General features: G+C 35.5%; 1 protein-coding gene across 2 annotated transcripts; it reads left to right on the forward strand.

Annotated features, from left to right (window-relative positions):
- The first annotated feature begins 30 nt into the window (after nt 1–30).
- On the forward strand, nt 31–15,614 carry lrsam1 (leucine rich repeat and sterile alpha motif containing 1). Of its 2 annotated transcripts, none has more exons than XM_052101654.1 (25): nt 31–196; nt 438–608; nt 735–791; nt 1,944–1,988; nt 2,084–2,161; nt 2,254–2,322; nt 2,830–2,914; nt 3,143–3,264; nt 3,385–3,475; nt 3,688–3,797; nt 4,586–4,615; nt 4,700–4,822; nt 5,714–5,853; nt 6,008–6,052; nt 7,600–7,670; nt 7,982–8,081; nt 8,262–8,349; nt 9,059–9,133; nt 9,598–9,678; nt 11,164–11,259; nt 11,420–11,518; nt 11,616–11,747; nt 13,022–13,091; nt 13,266–13,435; nt 13,974–15,614. In XM_052101654.1, exons 2-25 carry the CDS (start codon nt 537–539, stop codon nt 14,094–14,096), a joined length of 2,172 nt encoding a protein of 723 aa, XP_051957614.1. In that variant the 5' UTR covers nt 31–196; nt 438–536; the 3' UTR covers nt 14,097–15,614. The 2 variants fall into 2 exon arrangements, with proteins under 2 accessions (XP_051957614.1, XP_051957623.1); XM_052101663.1 differs by lacking the exon at nt 31–196 and adding an exon at nt 204–331.
- The last annotated feature ends 2,492 nt before the right edge of the window (nt 15,615–18,106 follow it).

Here is an 18,106-nt window from a genome sequence, read left to right on the forward strand (position 1 = left end):
CATTACGTCATCACAACGTCCGATAAGTTGTTCCTGCTTGTTGTGTTAATGCCCGAGAGGGAGTATACTTGACAACACTGGGCAATAAATTGATATTGAGAACATCTTGGGGTATGTCTTAAGGAACCGATGTTTTATCAAACAAATAAGGTGTCTCACAGCCGGTATATCGCGTGTATTCGTATTTTCGTGTCAGGTATGACAATTTTTTGATCGTTAATGTTGCATTACCTTGTTTTCAAACTACGATCGATCAAATCTTATATGGGTCATTCATTTGTATATAAATGTCTGAGTGATTATGACTGTGTGTGAGAGAGAGAGTGAACAAGTGAGTATATTGGTTAATTGCAATATCAAAGTTTTTTATTTGTAATAATTGAAAGCATTACTAATATTATTACTTCATTCTATCCCATATTTTATCGGATGGACAGCACATTAATCAATCAAGTGTCACGCTGGAAAGACAGTGGCTTTTGTCGATGTTGTGGAGTTTTTACCAGTCAAACAAAAAATAATTTACTGGCTTCAGGATGTTTCTATTCTCTAAAAAGAAGAAACCCAGTGAGGACTCCAAGAAACGCCTTGAGAACCAGCTGTGCTTGGTGAGTGTCTTAGTTCATGTAACTGCATTCTAGTGTGTCCACATTTGCGTATATTTTTGAGATTTTAGCAACAACCAGTTATATCCCATTGTTTGAGACCCTAACACACATCTATCTTTTGTGCAGGCCAAAGAAGCAGGTGCTGATGACATTCTGGACATTTCTACCTGTGATCTTTCAGAGGTGAATTATGGAAACCCTAATTATAGCTAATCAGTTTTTACATAATAAATAACAATTTTGGGTTGAATATATCAGACCAGAAATGGAAACTTGACTCTTAGGCAGTTGACTTTAGACTTGGATTTTGAGACTCGTGAACAAAACTAGTCTTTAGGTCTATGAGTAGAAATATATTTTCTGAATTTCACACCATTCAGACAAAAAAGTGTCTCTCGTGCACTTTCTGTTGTCCTGTGAGAATGTACTGTCATTTGCTCCTCCACAGCAGTAACATTTTCCAGGAAATCCTTAAAAATAATCAATAATTTTGATAAATGAAATTAATTATCCTCTAACAGGGTTAAAGGGGAAATTCTCTCATCACTTACTCACCCTCATGCATCCCAGATGTGTATGAGTTTTTTACTGCTGCTGAACACAAACAAAGATTTTGAGAAGAATATCTCAACTCTGTAGTTCCTTTAAATGCAATGAATGGTGGCCAGAACTTTGAAGCTCCAAAGGCAACATAAAAGTAATCCATATGACTCCAGTGGTTTAATTTATATCTTCTGAAGCAATGCAATTGCTTTGGGTGAGAAACCGATCAATATTTAAATATTGTTTAGTCTATATATCCACTTTCACATTCACATTCTGAAAGTGGATATTTATAGTTAGAAATAACTTAAATATTGATCTGTTTCTCACCCACACCTATCATATCCCATCTGAAGATATGGATTTAACCACTGGAGTCATATGGATTACTTTTTTGTGATTTCTAGAGCTTCAAAGTTCACCAGTGGCCACCTTTCACGTGCATTTTATGGCCCTACAGAGCTGAAATATTCTTCTAAAAATCTTTCTTTGTGTTCAGCAGAAGAAAGAAAGTCATACACATCTGGGATGGCATAATGAGTAAATGATGAGAGAATTTTCATTTTTGGGTGAACTATTTCCTTAATGTAACCTGCAGTACATAGAAAACTATTACTAAAAGGGATTTGAGACTTGACTTTGAGAATAGGACTCTATTTTGGCGACTATAACCAAAAATGCTGCTCACATCCACTACAATATTGTTGCTTTCTAATTCTACTTTTATTTTTTTGGTAGCCACATTGCTTCAGTTCAACTATTTAACACTTAATTTTGATTGCTTGTCTGCAGGTCCCCTCCAGTGCCTTCTCCATGTGTAAAGTACTTCAGAAGAAAGTGAGTCTATTTTCACTAGCAGAACAATAATGTTTGTTTTCTCTTTGTGGTCAGAGGAAGCAGACTTTTAACAGCACTTTTTAACCTAATTATAGGTATTAATTCTTCATGGAAATTACTTAAGGACACTTGTACCTAAAGGTTGCTGCATTGGTGGCTTAGCAACTTTAAGGGTGAGGGAAATTGATCGATGACACCTGTTGCAACACATTTCTCATCTTGCACTTCTATCCACTGACAGTATTTCTATATGTCCATTCTTAAGGTGTTGGACCTGCATGAAAATAAACTCACATCACTTCCTGATGACATAGGGAAGCTTTTGTCCTTGCAGGTAAATTTATTGTATATGAAGAAAGCTGAAGTGGACTCAGACAGTGCCATTGATACAAATTTGAATACAGTTCCTGTGCCGGATGCTGATTTTTTCAATGCATTGTTCAAGCCATGCTAAAATACATGATGTAGTAATGTCTAGAACATGAAATAACTGCTCACCTAGATTCAATTTTTATCACTGTGCAGCACCCATATGGGCCAAATATTAACTTAAAAGACCATGTTTACATGTCAGAGACTATACCTTCTAGTAAAAGGATGGTTCTTACATAACAATTTTTTTATGTAATTAAAGTTTTAATGATAATTTTTATCATTAATATTTATATTTTGTAGTAACAATTTTATAAAAGCAATATAAATCAAGGCAGCGCTACATTGTGAAACTCCATTGTGAAACTCCATTGTGCATCATGCCTAACAATGCACTTTAGCTGTAACTGTATTTACAATATAGCATGGCCTCTTGAATCTTAGATAAAACATTTATTTGTTTTCTAAGGTGCTGAATGTAGAAAAGAATCATATAAAAGAGCTGCCAGACTCCATTGGTGATCTACGGCATCTACAGACACTTAACGTGAAAGGTTTGTATTGTGCTTTGTTTTGCACTGATAAGAATTTGACAGTCTTTTGACTGGTATAGAGTTTTATTAATTAAACATTTAAGTATATATTGTGGCTTGATAAACTACAAAGGATCCCTTATACCACATAAAGAAGAAAATAGAATCATAAAGAAGCAAAAACAAGAGATAACACATTAACTCTCAGGAATGTGTGCTTAAATTAACTGAATGTTATAATGGATACAGGGAACTGCCTTACTGTGATTCCTGTGTCTGTGGGTCACATGAGCAGCCTGCGTACACTGGACCTAAGTGAGAACAGCATCAGAGAACTGCCCAAAGAACTGGCTTCTGTTCGTACACTGGAAGTGAGTGTCCTGTTATGTATAGCATAAAGGTTTAACAATGATGTTGGAATATATTTGTGTAGGATCAAATCCAACTCTGAAAAGACAACCCAAACATATTTATGTTTGCTTATGTGGCAGAGACTGATTCTGGATGCACATGTTATGAGCTATCCTCCTGTGTCAGTGTGTATAGGCGGCACAGAGGACGTGCAGCGCTACCTCTGTTCAGGTGGGGATCCATTTTCAAAAACACTGAGCCTAGCAGTGCTCCCCACAGACACTAAAAACGTTGCCTGACACATCGGTTTCTAAAAGTATTCTTGACATGATTTAAATTCTTTAAAAATATATTCAGGTTAAATATTTACATATGTGTCCCCACGTGAAAATACATTCTATAAATCTTGTTTGTTTGGTTAATTCATTTTTGATGTGGTTTAGAGATGGGTCTGGAGTATTGTCCTCCATCCCAGTATCTCCTGCCAGTGCTGGAACATGATGGAGTAAGGCAAGATGTGGATTGTGTTGACGGGGAGGAGATGGCCTGGCAGGTCAGTTTATGATGTCATTCATTATTTATAATGATTTATGTATTAAATTGTAAAGTACATTTTATAAAGTGGCTCAAAAATGTAACTGGTTGAGCCTAATATTGTTAATTGGGAGGAAAATTATTTATTGTGATTGTTATTATCAATTGGTGCCTTTTATCACATTACTGTTGGTGATAGCAATAAGCTACTCAAGGCTATGTTTTACTGTGATTTTACCATGGTTAAAGGTGCACTCCATCATTTTTTCCTCATTAAAAAGGTTTAACTCCTAAAGACATGAATTGTAATTTTGGAATGCTTGTAGGAAATCATGAGCACTCACATTAAAATGAAGATTCCAGTCATTTTTTCACCAGCTGTTTTATTCTACATGATGGAGAGGGTAAGCACATGGGGGTTGCCATTTTAAAATCACATGACCAGCCGGATACTGCTCGCTTAATCTCAGTAACTATCCTATTATTTGACACATTCACTTATTAATTGAAGTAATTATGGCTGATTGTGAATGCTACATTTCTACAATGGTATCAGAGCAATTGATTTTAAATGATGCTGCATCCAAGCTGCTAGGTGTCAGTGTAAGTCCAAGAAGCCTTTTAGGGCAGTTTAATCTGTTTTGTGCTCCATGTGATTTATTGCTATATTAGAGGTTGTTTCGAGTTCTCAGTGCTTCAAATAATGAGGAAAGTTTCTAAAAAGGTCAACAGCAAACATTTGTGTGCTTCTTCTCTGTTAATGTAATAATAACTTGCTTATATCTTATATTCTCTTTGACATTTCAGAGCAGATTCATGGACTATGAAAAGAAAAAGGTATGTATTATTATATTTCTGTGTTATTGTTGGATTTTCCTGTCAAGTATTATTTCCATCTCTTTCTCTCTGTTCCTTCACTAGGAGCAGAAACAGCTGGAAAAGTTGAACTTTGAGAAAGAGCTAGAAGAGAAACAGAGAGAGCACACTCAACTCCTCTTCCTCAACAACTCCCACAAAGAGGACGTCCTGATGTCTGTCAAACAGGTAACCATGGCAACTAGATACAGCACAATAGACAGGGTTTGTTTTGCTGTTATTTTATGAGCGTTAAAGAAATAGTTCACCCAAAAATTAAAATTATGTCATCTTTTACTCACCCTCATGTTGTTCAAACCTGAATTACTTTCTTTCTACCATGGAACACAAAATGAGATGCTAGGCATAATGTTAGCCTCTGTCACATTCACTTTCATTACATATTTGTTTCATTCAGTGAATGGTGAAGTGATGGTGACTGACATTCTATATTCTGCCAAACATCTGTTGTTGTTGTTGTTGTTTTGTTTTTTACAAAAGGAAGAATGTCATATGGATTTAGAACATGATTATGACTGAATTTTCATGTTTGGGAGAACTGTCCCTTTTAGGCACAATGCAAAGCATAGCTAAAATAAACTCTTCCTCCAAGTGATACAGTTTATTATTCTAACTTTAGGCTGTTTACAGGAGCCAAGTAGCAAAACAATTAAAAATAATTCGATTGATTCTATTTTAAAATTCATTTTATGTAGTCACAGGAGTGTGTACTATATTGGTTATTTTTTTCTTTGGATTTAAATCTGGTTTATATGATTAGTTTTTAGTGCCATAACTATCTGCTTTATAAATATATACTGTATATATATATATAGACCACTTTACCTAACAAAATTAAGCACTGTAGATTTGTACTTAGTGTGACTGGGCAGAACATCAATCTGAAGCTGCAAGCTAATGAAAGCAAATTTGTATTTTACCATGACTTAATGCTGTGTTCTGTTAACCACTTTTGTTAATAGGATGTTGGAAATTCTGACATTCTGAGCATTATTTTCAGAAAGACATCTCTCTCTCTCTCTCTCTCTCTCTCTCTCTCTCTCTCACTCTCTCTCTCAGGATCAGGAACGGTTGGAGTTAGGTGTGTCTCAGCAGCAGAAGACCCAGGAAGCAGAGAGACAGAAAATGCTAGATAAAGTGCGTCAGGCAGAGAGCACTATCATGAGCCGTGTCTCTGACCTTGTGCTTAATAACAAACGGTGAGGGCACAGTGTGGGCACACTCTAAAATATCATATTTTTTGTAGAGTAGAGCCACTATTGCTTTAATTATTCTAACTCAGTCCATTAGTATTTTATTGTTAAGGGTCGGCCATTTACTTTAATTCTCACTCTTTGTGTTTTTGTTTGATAGACAGGCAAAGAGTGCTGCATTTCTGCAAGCTCTGGAGGAGGACCGGTGAGTGGAAATTGCACACTGGTCTTTAATGGATTGATACAGAATTTGCTAAGTGAATTTTCCTCTAAATAATGGAGCCACTTAAGAAATCTACAGTCCAGAGTAACTTCTGAGCTGTTTTCACTTTGCTGCTCTACAGCACCGAGTGCTATTGACCCCTCCCATTAAAGGGAAAGTTCACCCAAAATGAAACTTCTCTCATTATTCAGACACTTCCATGCCATCCCAGATGTGTATGACTTTCTTTCTTCTGCTGAACACAAACAAAGATTTTTAAAAGAATATCTCAAGTCTGTAGGTCCTTTTCATTGCAAGTGAATGGTGACCAGAACTTTGAAGCTCCAAAACTCACATAAAGGCAACATAAAAGTAATATACATGAACCCCAGTGGTTTAATATTTGGCCACATACACACTGCAACTAAATTAGGTCAGTTCACCTTTAAGTGCTTAATCCTGTTTTGTACATGCACAGTTCGGAAATTTCAGGTAGTGGCAACTGCATTTTCAGAAATTCCACACAGTGTACGGAACCGAACTGAACAACTATTTAATGACGTGATCAATAGCACAGGTGAGATTTGTCCGACTTCTGTTGTAAATCACACAACCAGAGGTATGTGTCTTTATTCATTCATATATTACAGTCGGTCTCTCATCTGCAGTTTGTCACATCAGCCCAGTTTTGTGATAACCTGTACATTACAGTCCAGAGAGAGCGTGCATACTGAAACATCATACACAGTGATTCTGTAGATGCAGCTAACTAAACATTACCAGATGATAATACATTTCTGGTGCATAATCCTTTTGCTCAAAAATAGCAAACACGAAACTTGTTAAGCTGATGGCATTCACGTTTGTTGTCCACAGGCTCGAGACGCTGAAGCATTGCTACGGTTAACACTTGTCAATCATCGCAACTGCATTTAATTGGGGTTGTCACTCCTGAAACTTTGTTGTGCTTACATGGCCTATGTCTTCTGAAGCAATGGAATCACTGGGTGAGAAAAAGATAAATATTACAGTCCTTTTTTAATATAAATCTTCGCTGTCACTTGTAGAATGTGACAGTGGAGATTTATAGTAAAAAAAGGACTTAAATATTGATCTGTTTCTCATCCATCGCTTCTAAAGACATTGATTAAACCACTGGAGTCATATGGATTACTTTTATGCTGCCTTTATGTGATTTTTGTAATTTTTTAGATTGAAAGGTCTGGCCACCATTCACTTGCTTTGTATGGACCTACAGAGCTAATAAATTCTTCTAAAAATCTTTGTTGCAGAAGAAATGAGTCATACACATTTTGGATGGCATGAGAGTGAGTACATGATTAGAGAATTACAATTTTTGGGTGAACTATTCCTCGGAGTCCAAAATCAGGCTCAGAGTTAACTGTAAATCAGGTTGGACAGAGATTTTTGTTCAGTATCAAAAATTTGCTTTTTGTAAGATATTCTGCTTTTTGCAAAATGTGAAATGTTCCCTTATTGATTGAATATATATATCAAATAGTTATGAATGTGTTTTGCTTGTTTTTTAGAATACGAATGGAGCATCTTACTGCCATCACACAGGAAGAAGCTGACTCTTTGAGAAAGAAAGAGGTGGCAAGTGAGTTTTAGAGATTTGGTATTATATTAAGTAATGAGCAATTAGAAACGCAGGTCTTTGGTTGGGGCCATGGCCTAGTGGTTAGCGCACATACTCCAGACAAATTGAGCTGTGGTGTTCATATATAAGATACAGGTTTCAATCCAATGAACAGTGTTAGGTTGCGGTTCCAATCCTCCTCTCTTTACCCATTCATCTCCTGTCCTCTCTCTTCTGCCTCTATCAATAAAAAGTGCCAATAGCCCAAAAGTCACATTTAAGAAGAAACTCAGGTATTTGCAGTGGTACTGAAGATGACTGTGTGTTTGCAGGTGCCATGCAGAGGATGCTGTCTGAGAGCTACTCTCTTCGGTTACTGCAGGAGGCCAGTGAAGCCAAGAAACAGATTATGGTTTCTGAGGCCAGCAGGAGGTGCAATTCCGCAACCAATATATATGGATTTGAATTCTGATTAACAGTTTTATTGCAGTGTTGTTTTAATATTTTCAATCCGAATTGTATTTCCTAAACTGAAACTGAAAATGCAGTGATTCATTCTTTTTCACTTTTTCTTAAACTTTTTCTCTTCTTTTTTATTTTTTATTTGTTCAGTTTGGACTGTTTAGATAAGAAGTTTGTCCAAGTGTTGTGCCTTCAGCAGCTAGACAAAAGCAATGCCATTAGTCAGATCCTTCAAGAGGTGATTACTCTCAACTAAATATTTTAGAAGTATTCAGTAACCTAATAAATCAGTATACACAGGGTCCAAAATTAACTTTTTGTCACACCTGCCAATGACTGGGCATAAAAATATCTTACTGGCCATGAAGTTGTTGCATTATTATTTATTTTTGTCCCTATGACAATGGAATTATTTAGCTGATTTTCCTTGCATATTAATGACAAACAATGTAGGTCATTGTCACAGCATCATATTCGGGATGAACATTCTCCATCTCTCTATGTAACACGATTTTGTTCCTAATATATTTAAGGAACCACGCATTTCACTTACATCAGCGAGGGTCAAACTATCGTTCTTACAATATGCTTTTATCCAAGCATTATGTTGCAACTTCTAATATAGCTGCAGGCCAATTATTACTCATATTTGATGTTTGGTGTGTGTTAATTTTGGACCCTGAATATACATAACAGTCTGTATTAAAAAAACAATAGTTATCTCTCCCTCCATCTATTTGTTCTATAGGCAAAATTAGATAATGCAATACTATATATATATATATATATATATATATATATATATATATATATATATATATATATTATTAAGGAACATTGTCGGCCTAGTGAAATATTAAGTTAGTTGGTGGTCAGTGGTTATTTAAAATGAGTTTACCCTCTGTGTGTTATTATAACCCTGTCTGTGATTGGCTCTTTGTCTGTAGGAGGAAATGCAGAAAGCCGCCTTTGAAGCCCTTCAGCTCCAGAAGGACAGTGTGCATGCTTACATTCGCAATCAGGTATGTTGCTGAAAGTTTCAGTTAGGTTCAATAAATGACACCCCACCAAATAGAAAAGCATCAGATTTATTTCACTTCAGCAAATTCAAAGGATGAGATCTCTTTGAATTTAGAGACTATATAAAGGAATATGATTTTGTTCACCAACTCAAATGCCTTATATTAAATGTAATTTTACAAAAATATTTTAGAAGGATATTCAGTGGGTACTTTGTAAGTCAACTTATTAGGTAATAATGTTTAAGATACTGTAGTCTTATTCTAGTCATTCAGGCAACAATCCCATTTTCTGCCCCTTTCTGCTTTTTGGTTTTCTACACTTGCACAGTTTTAGTCTGCCCATGCTTCTCACATCCCACCTCTCGTTGGATGCAGGCTTCATAATACAGAAGCCAAAAGGTGGTTGTGTTTTGCCATGCCTCCATGGGGCCATTCACACCTCCACTGTATGCTTGTATCCATAGATAAAACTCATAGAGGCAGAGTTAATGCAGCTGACAAAGCTGGAGGTTAAGAGGAGGAATTTGGACACTGAGAACCTGCAGGTATGTGGCAGCAGTGGACAATATGGTGGCTTCCTTTCTATGGAATGGGCAACTATAATGCAAACAAATATGACTCATCATCCATCACTTTTCTTGTTGATTTGATTACTCAATCATTCCATGCCATTCATGTTTAAGCACCATGCTTGCACCACCTTTATAAATTATCAAAGCAGTCATTCCAGTTATGGTGGTTATATGAGGAATTTTTTTTTAAGGTTACAAACTGGTAATTACAAGGGTATTATGCTATAAATGTGGTTTATCAGGATATTTCTAGTGTCCCCATTATTCAAATTGGTTAAAAAACATACTAAACTATGTTTTTTGGAATATGTAAAAATGCAGAACGTTTTTTGTGAGGGTTAGGGGATATAATCTTATAGTTCTTACAGTATAAAAATAATTATTTCTATGTAGATTCCTCATAAGGATAGCAACGCACGTGTGTGTGTGTGTGTGTGTGTGTGTGTGTGTGTGTTTGTTTTCTATAAGAAGTGACAAAGATTTGGCTACATGTGTGATCAACACACATTTTTTCTTGAATGAGAGTTACTGATAAGTTTCCACATTGTAGCTTTAGAAGTGTTTTTCTTATTGTCTCAAAATTTACATTGAATATGTGTTGCTTTGTATTTTGTGCATTTGCATATAAATTCAATTTTACAAGCTTGACTTGTAATGTCTTATAACCATTTAAGAATATCTTATGGATGTTTATTAGAAGAAATTACCTTTGTCACTTCACTTAAAGCATAACTAATATGTATAATACACATTTATATAATACATTATAACTTCTGCAGATAAAATTTATGTTGACTGTGTTATGATTCATTATACTCCAAGGTAAAACTATGAATAGGTAAGTATTATAATTGTGGTTACAATTATTTATCAGAAGTTATAACATATTATAATAAGGCATATTATAAGCCATTATAAATGCATTAAAAACATGGGCTTTATACAACGTGTAATCAAACATTTTTATATCAATTATTTAATCATTTAGTTGTTAGTTAGTAATTAATTAATTAGTAATTAGTGGGGTTTTAATTTGCAATAATGGCTGGAAATTATAAGATGTTATGTATCTCCATGACAGGTATAAATTCATAAAAGCTTGTTTTTTACAGAACATGATTTGTAATTTTCAACCTGTTCTTTCTAAAACTTCCAATACTTACCATTTTGACTGTATCACCCAGCTAGATCATTCTTTAACTTTAAATCAGCACAATTTACAACAACAATCTTCAGTTCATATCATAAAACATTTTTTTTGTTTGCAAGACATAAAAACAACATGAATGTAAGACATAGTGACAACACAGCACTGGCCCAATTGACCATGGACAGTTCAGTCAACTGGCCCAAAACTCTTGCACTGTCTGATAAGTATGGCATTCTGTATGAATGCTGTATGTTTGTGTGTGTACGTGTACACTTGTGCATTTTCAATGTGTATGTGTGCTGTGATAGGAGGTTCTCGCCGACCAGAGGACAGCTCTGACTGACCTGCTGCAGCAGTTATTAAAAGAGAAGGACCAGAGAGAGGAGGAGCTCAGGCTGGTACTGGTGAGTGATTAAAACATCAATGTTTATGTGTTTCTGGAACAGATACCTAAAATTGTCATAAGAGACACTGGAAACTGAATCAGTTGGTGTACAACCTGATAAAAATTTTTTTATTTGTTTACAACTTTTGTGTAACTTGTGTTGTTTCTCTGCTATTTAGATGGAGATGGAGCAGAAGAGTGAATCCAGTCAGCAAAACTACTGGATGATACAATACCAAAGACTCCTGGATGCTAAACCGCTGTCTCTGCGTATGGAGGTCTGATCTGCTCCAATCTGTTCTCCTACAGGCTTAGAGTTTCTGTGTTTGAGGCACAATATCAGTTAAACTCTTCTGTCCTCTCCTCTTTTCTCAGGAGGCAGCTGTGGATAGGGATCTTGGAAATCTGCTTTGCAAACTCTCTGCTCAACACTATCTGCCAATCATAGCTCACCACCGAATCACTGCTGAGGCCTTGCGACACATGACCACCAAAGACCTCAGCAAGGTCCATCCCTTCCAATGTTTTGTTTATCTGCATGTCAGTGTTTCCTGCACGGCTTTTTCAGCAGCGGTGCTCCACCAATACTGTATCTCCAGTGCCACAGCAAAAGAATGATACCCAAGCTGTGAGCTTGCTGTACTTGCATATTTATTGTATTGTGTAGGGCTAAACGATCCATTTGAAATAAATTTGAAATCAAGATATGACCTTATATGGAATGCTATACAAATGAAATCAAACCTATGACACCTCGTTTTTGTGGACAGAGATGAGATGAGATAATTTCGCCATATTCAAGAAAGTTCCTGCAGTTTTCCGCCAAACTAAAGGTTTGAGGGTTTAACCAGATCCCATAGCAATGCTGCGTACAAGTTAAGAAGTTATTGGAGAAATATTACTTGTACAATAATAATTTTTATATAGTTATTATAAGTTATTATAATACAGCTGTAACACTCAGTAGCACTTTATTAGTAACCCCTATATCCCTGTTTATTTATGCGATTATCTAATTAGCCAATGGTGTGGCAGCAGTGCAATGCATAAATCAAGCAGATATAGATCAGGAGATTAAGTTAATGTTCACATCAACCATCAGAATGGTGAAAAAATGACATGATTGTTGGCAGATCTGCAGATGGAAATGCCTTGTTGATGAGAGAGGTCAATGGAGAATGTCCAGACTGGTTTGAGCTGACAGAAAGGCTTCGGTAACTCAGATAACCACTCTGTAAAGTTGTAGTGAGCAGAATAGCATCTCGGAATGCACAACACGTCAAACCTTGAGTGGATGTGTTACAACAGCAGAAGAACACGTCGGGCACTTTATTAGGACCATAATGTTCCTAATAAAGTGCTCGGTGAGTGTATGACTATTATAATTCAGTATTATATTACAATGATATTATATTCAAGTTGACTGGGTTCCATAAAACAATGAGGTAAAAGTGGGTCTCATCACTAAGTGCACAAGGTGACAAATCCTTGACTAAATTAACTTACTGAATCAGTGTTTTTCAATGTTCATATTACAACATAGCTACAGATAAACGTTTGCAATAAATGTTTTGTCATTTAATAAACTTTAACATAAATTTTACTAATATAATATTACTATAATAAATAATAGAATAGTTTAAAATATAGTTACCAATTTACTATAATAATTATATTGATAATATAATGTAGTATAATGCAAGAGCTTAATTCTGTAGGAAACTGCCTTGTGTTTTGGAATAATTTTTCTTTAACTTTTTATTTTGTGTGTTTTTTAACAGCTGGGAATCAATGAGGTTGGTGTTCAGAAAGCTCTTCTTCAATGGGCCAGTGAACGCACTCTGTCTGACTGTAAGAACCTACATTTTCTTTTGAAGTCATTGAATTTTTTTGATTAGGTGACATTATGACTCCTGCTCAATGTTCAGTAAAACTTGCTATATATTAAAATAGCTTAACTTGTATTGTTTAAATCCAATTTATTAATTTGTAGTTGAGGGAATAATAAAATGTTTTTCCCTTTAGCATTCCCTAAAGCAGCCAGAGAGGTACAGGAAACTGGTCCAACCACACCTAGTGCCCCACTGCAGCAGAATCTCACTCCTCCACTTACCCCCAAAACACCTGAAACTCCCACATCCCCAAATGCTGATGGACCCAGCAGCTCTGAATGTGTGGTGTGCATGGAACATGAAGTAAGGCATTCACCAACATTTCAAAATGTTACTAGTATTTCTTTGGAACCCGAGATTCACTTCACAGTGTGGCATGAGACTAAGCCACAAACAGGAAGACGTTAAAGGGAACGTTTGTCCAAAAAATGTAATCCCTCATGTTTTTCACAACCTGTATGACTTTCTTTCTTCCGTAGAGCAAAAAAGGAGATGTTAGGCAGAATGTAAGCCTCCGTCACAAAGTGAATGACTGAGACCAACGTTCTACCTAACATCACTTTTTGTGTTCCACGGAAGAAAGTCACACAAGTTTGGAACAACTTGAGAATGAATGAATGATGACAATATCTTTTTTGGTTAAACAATCCCTTTAAGACTGAGAGGAGCACACATTTAACTAATAAGTTACCTATTCATTTGTTCAGAGAAAGGTGCAGGTGTTTTACATCTCAAACTATATACTTTCAAACGCAGGATTTGTACTAATTCTTGAAAGTGTTATGTTTTATCTTTTAAGGAGAGTTATATGTAACAATATTTCCTTTCCTGCTCTGTATAGTCACAGATGATATTCCTACCATGCGGGCATGTGTGCTGTTGCCAGACCTGCAGTGATGCCCTGCAGTCCTGTCCTCTGTGTCGTGGTTCTATATCTCAACGTGTTCGCCTTTACCATGGCTGAAGCTGCGGAGCTTTCACAACATCCTTCCATAGTCTACACCTCATTCATTGATGATGTTCCTTCCTCCCATTTGCTACATGAAATTGTGATGTGTGAAATTTCAAGCATTTTAAAAGTTACTGGATTTTCTTGTACTCTCCAACTACAACTAGCCAATCAAAGAGGAACTCACAGTCTTCCTTAACAACCACGGGGCAGCGCCATGAATTGTGGCTTCTGTAATATATCACGGACCACTATCACATTCAGGAAAAAGGTGCAGAGAGCAAGAAATGATCCACTAGCATACATTCTAGTTAAACTGTTTTCATTTAAAACAAAGCCATAGACAGTCAATTAAACTGAAAGCAGGAAAGTATTTGAAATCTGCTTTTTTTCCCACTACATTTTAATTAGATGCATGTTCTAATAGAGCTAAATCTATAACCACACACTTCTCTTCACCCTACCAAGTTTTTCTGGTGTCAGCATGATACAATAAGACCAACCTCCACCATTAAAATACAGTACAGTGGCATCAGAAAGTATTTTAATACCTTGACCAAACTTGGTTGTTAAAGTAATTTTCTGATTTTGGAATAAATTCATAAATTCAAAAATATTTTATTTTAACATTATATAATTTAGAGACTTTTACAGTAGTGGAGATCAGTGGTAAACCCCCATTTGGTTTGACTTGGCAACACAGCAGAATTGGAAGTAATAAGTAGATGAAATCTTTGTTAAGACATTGTATATTGCTATATAACATTCAAATGACTCAACCTGACAAAAGCACTTCTCTTTTTACATCGTGTCAACCGTAGAGCTTCAGTGAGTTTAGTGATCATATTTAGTGAAAAATATTACACAAATACCCTGTTACATTGCTTGTGTGTACTTCTCTGAATCTGTCTTCATCCAAGTGCCCTTACTGTATGTGCAAGTATGCATTTCAAGTCGATTCTGTATAGAGCATAAAAGAACTCAATCTGCCCACATTTCTGTAAATAAAACATTACATTTTCTTGAAATAGTGTTTCAGCATGCAAAATCACAAAATACAGATAGGTTTTATGGACCAGACAATTTCCTTCATGTTTTGCACTTACTGTACAGCTCTATTTGCATCTCCCATTTAAGAAAAAATAGGAACGCCTTTGAATTTTCAATTAGAATGTGCAATCCTAAATACATGGCAGTGTATGAACCAAAAACAAGTCTTTCAAATTTTAGTAGCAGGAGTTAGTATAACATTTTTATTTAATTCTTTTTCTGGGAACTTGTAGACACACACCACTTTCTCTGTGACCCCCAAGTGAGATTGAATCTCAGTGTTAAATTCATTGTGAAGCCATTACATACTGTATTTCCCTTTGTTATTCACATATTATTCCTGAGATGTGTATGTGGGTTATCACTGTAGTCTGACTTATGCAAAATAAACCTGCTAGATAATGTGTCCTGGTAAAAAATGAGAAGAACTGCCTTGTACATACACATTTATTTCAAAATATAAAATTACATATATTAAATATTTACCAATTATGTTATCTTTTTTCCTTTACTGGTACCTGCCAGAGAGAGAGTTGCGACAACGGAAGTTCTAAATGCTTGATCGTGACATGATTCACGTAGACTTCAGATAGTTCCAGGAAGTGCTTTGGCGGGCATTTCATACTGTTAGAGTAGAGTGACAGAACTGCGATTTCTGGTAATTAGTAGTCAATAAATGCATTTATTTTATATATTTATGTAACACACCGACATATGTATGTAGCATGAGTATGTTGTTACAGCGATGTTGTTTTTTTAAAGATCAAATCAGCTAATATTTGAGGATTAGTGTTCGCTTACCGTTATTTGCCTCAACTTATTTCAGGCTAGGGTTTCTGTTGCCTTTTTATGTTACCTCATGTTCATTGTTTTCACTAATCTCATGGTAACTAATGTCATATTTATGACTTTTCAGATAGTACAGAGACAGGCTGGTGACAGGTGATTTCCAGCTCGCACCGCACAATGGGTCAATGAACTATTAGCAGCAGTTACGTAAATGTAAAATGAAGCTTATTGTTTACAATTCTATATATAGTAATATAATTATTTATGTATTATAAATATTATATATCTAATGTATAAGTCTTACAATACTTATTCATATACACAATATATTCAGCTTTAAAACAACTTAAGCATACTCGTATATAAACTGCCGTTCAAAAGTAATGAGGCTGAAAATTCAGCTTGGCATCGTGAGTAAATTACATTTTAAAATACATTAAAATAGAAAACAGTTATTTTAAATTGTAATAATATATTACGATATTACTTTTTTTTTTTTAACCGATGGATGAAACTGAATCAAGAGTACAGATTTTACAATTAATAGGGTGTTCGTTACTAACTTTATCCAGCTCCAATCCTTGCCTAATCTGTTAGTTATCCGATAACATCCCTTAACCCCTAATTTAATGAGTAATACTCAACTATAAGGTTTTAATTTACAAGTTATTTTTATTTAGATGTACTGATAATATACATAATAAGATAATATTATTCTTTAAACGTCTCCCCTTTTAAAAGTGCGTCGCAAACGGTTTGTTCTGCTGCATCTCTACGGCGTGGCATGTGTTTGCTGCTACTTCCGGGAACTATTGAGAGGCTCCACGAGCCGCCATTGCTGTAAAAAAAAACGTTCCATTGGAGTCAATGGAGTTGTCGCAACTCTCTCTCTATATGGCTCTGGTACCTGCCTTGTACCAGGTACATAATCATAAATCAATATTGGTCATCAAAGCTAGATGTTTTAAGCTTACAGGTTGCCTAAGATAAATATAAAAACGTAGGTTTTTTTTTTTAATTGCAATAAACTTAACAAAGATCAGCTATCTGACAACTTTCACCAAAACCCAAATTATCTGTGGTTCCAACAGTCCTCTTCTAAATAACAGTCCTGTTTTGACCTGCTTAAAAATAGGATGACCACTATTCCAAAACTTACGATTTTAAAGAGCGCTGACACTACACAGTGTGGTCAGTTTATGTTCAGATGAATGCTTTGATGTAACTTTTGGCCGCTTTTACTGCTTTAATTTTTTTCCTTCTGCATTTCATCCAGTTTAAAACACTTCATCAGTAGAAAGGTACAGCTCCTCTTCAGCTATGACTGATTCAAGCTCCCAGGGTTCGGAGAGGAGTTGCTTTGTGACACTCTACTGAGGAAAAATATAACTCAGTTTGACAAGACTGGTTCATCAAGCTTGTAAATGGGAGAATTAAGGGACAGTTCACCCAAAAATGAAATTTCTCATCATTTAACAACCCTTCATGCCATCCCAGATGTGTATGACTTTCTTCTGCTGAACACAAAGATTTTTAGAAGAATATTTCAGCTCTCTAGGTCCACACAATGCAAGTGAATGGCAACCAGGCACTTGAAGCTCCACAAATCACATAAAGGCAGCATAAATGCAATGAATCCAGTGGTTTGATATACAGTATGTCTTCTGAAGTAATGCAATCACTTTGGATGAGAAAAAAAGATTTTTTTTAACTATAAATCACCACTTTTGATTTTAGAATGTTTAAGTAAAATTGGAGATATAGTTAAAAAGGACTTAACTATTGATCTGTTTCTCACCCACACCTATTTTATTGCTTCTAAAAACATAGATTTAACCACTGGAGTGTTATGCATTACTTTTATGCTGCCTTTATCTGATTTCTGGAGCTTCAAGAGATCTGGTCACCATTCTCTTGCATTGTATGAAATTACAGAGCTAAAATATTCTTCTAAAAATCTTTGTATTCAGCAGAAGAAAGCCATAAATATATATAGCATGAGGGTGAGTAAATGAGAATTAAACATTTTCGGTGAACTATCCCTTTAAATTGTGCAAGTTGGAATGATTGCTTTTCTCAAATAGGCAATCATGAAATACTATTTTAACCAAGTGTACCACCTTTTTTATCTGACTGCTCATAAACCTCTGTGACACATTCTACCCATTATTAAATTGGTCATCACT

This window comes from Xyrauchen texanus, chromosome 3 (genome assembly GCF_025860055.1).
Source record: "Xyrauchen texanus isolate HMW12.3.18 chromosome 3, RBS_HiC_50CHRs, whole genome shotgun sequence".
Taxonomy (NCBI): domain Eukaryota; kingdom Metazoa; phylum Chordata; class Actinopteri; order Cypriniformes; family Catostomidae; genus Xyrauchen; species Xyrauchen texanus.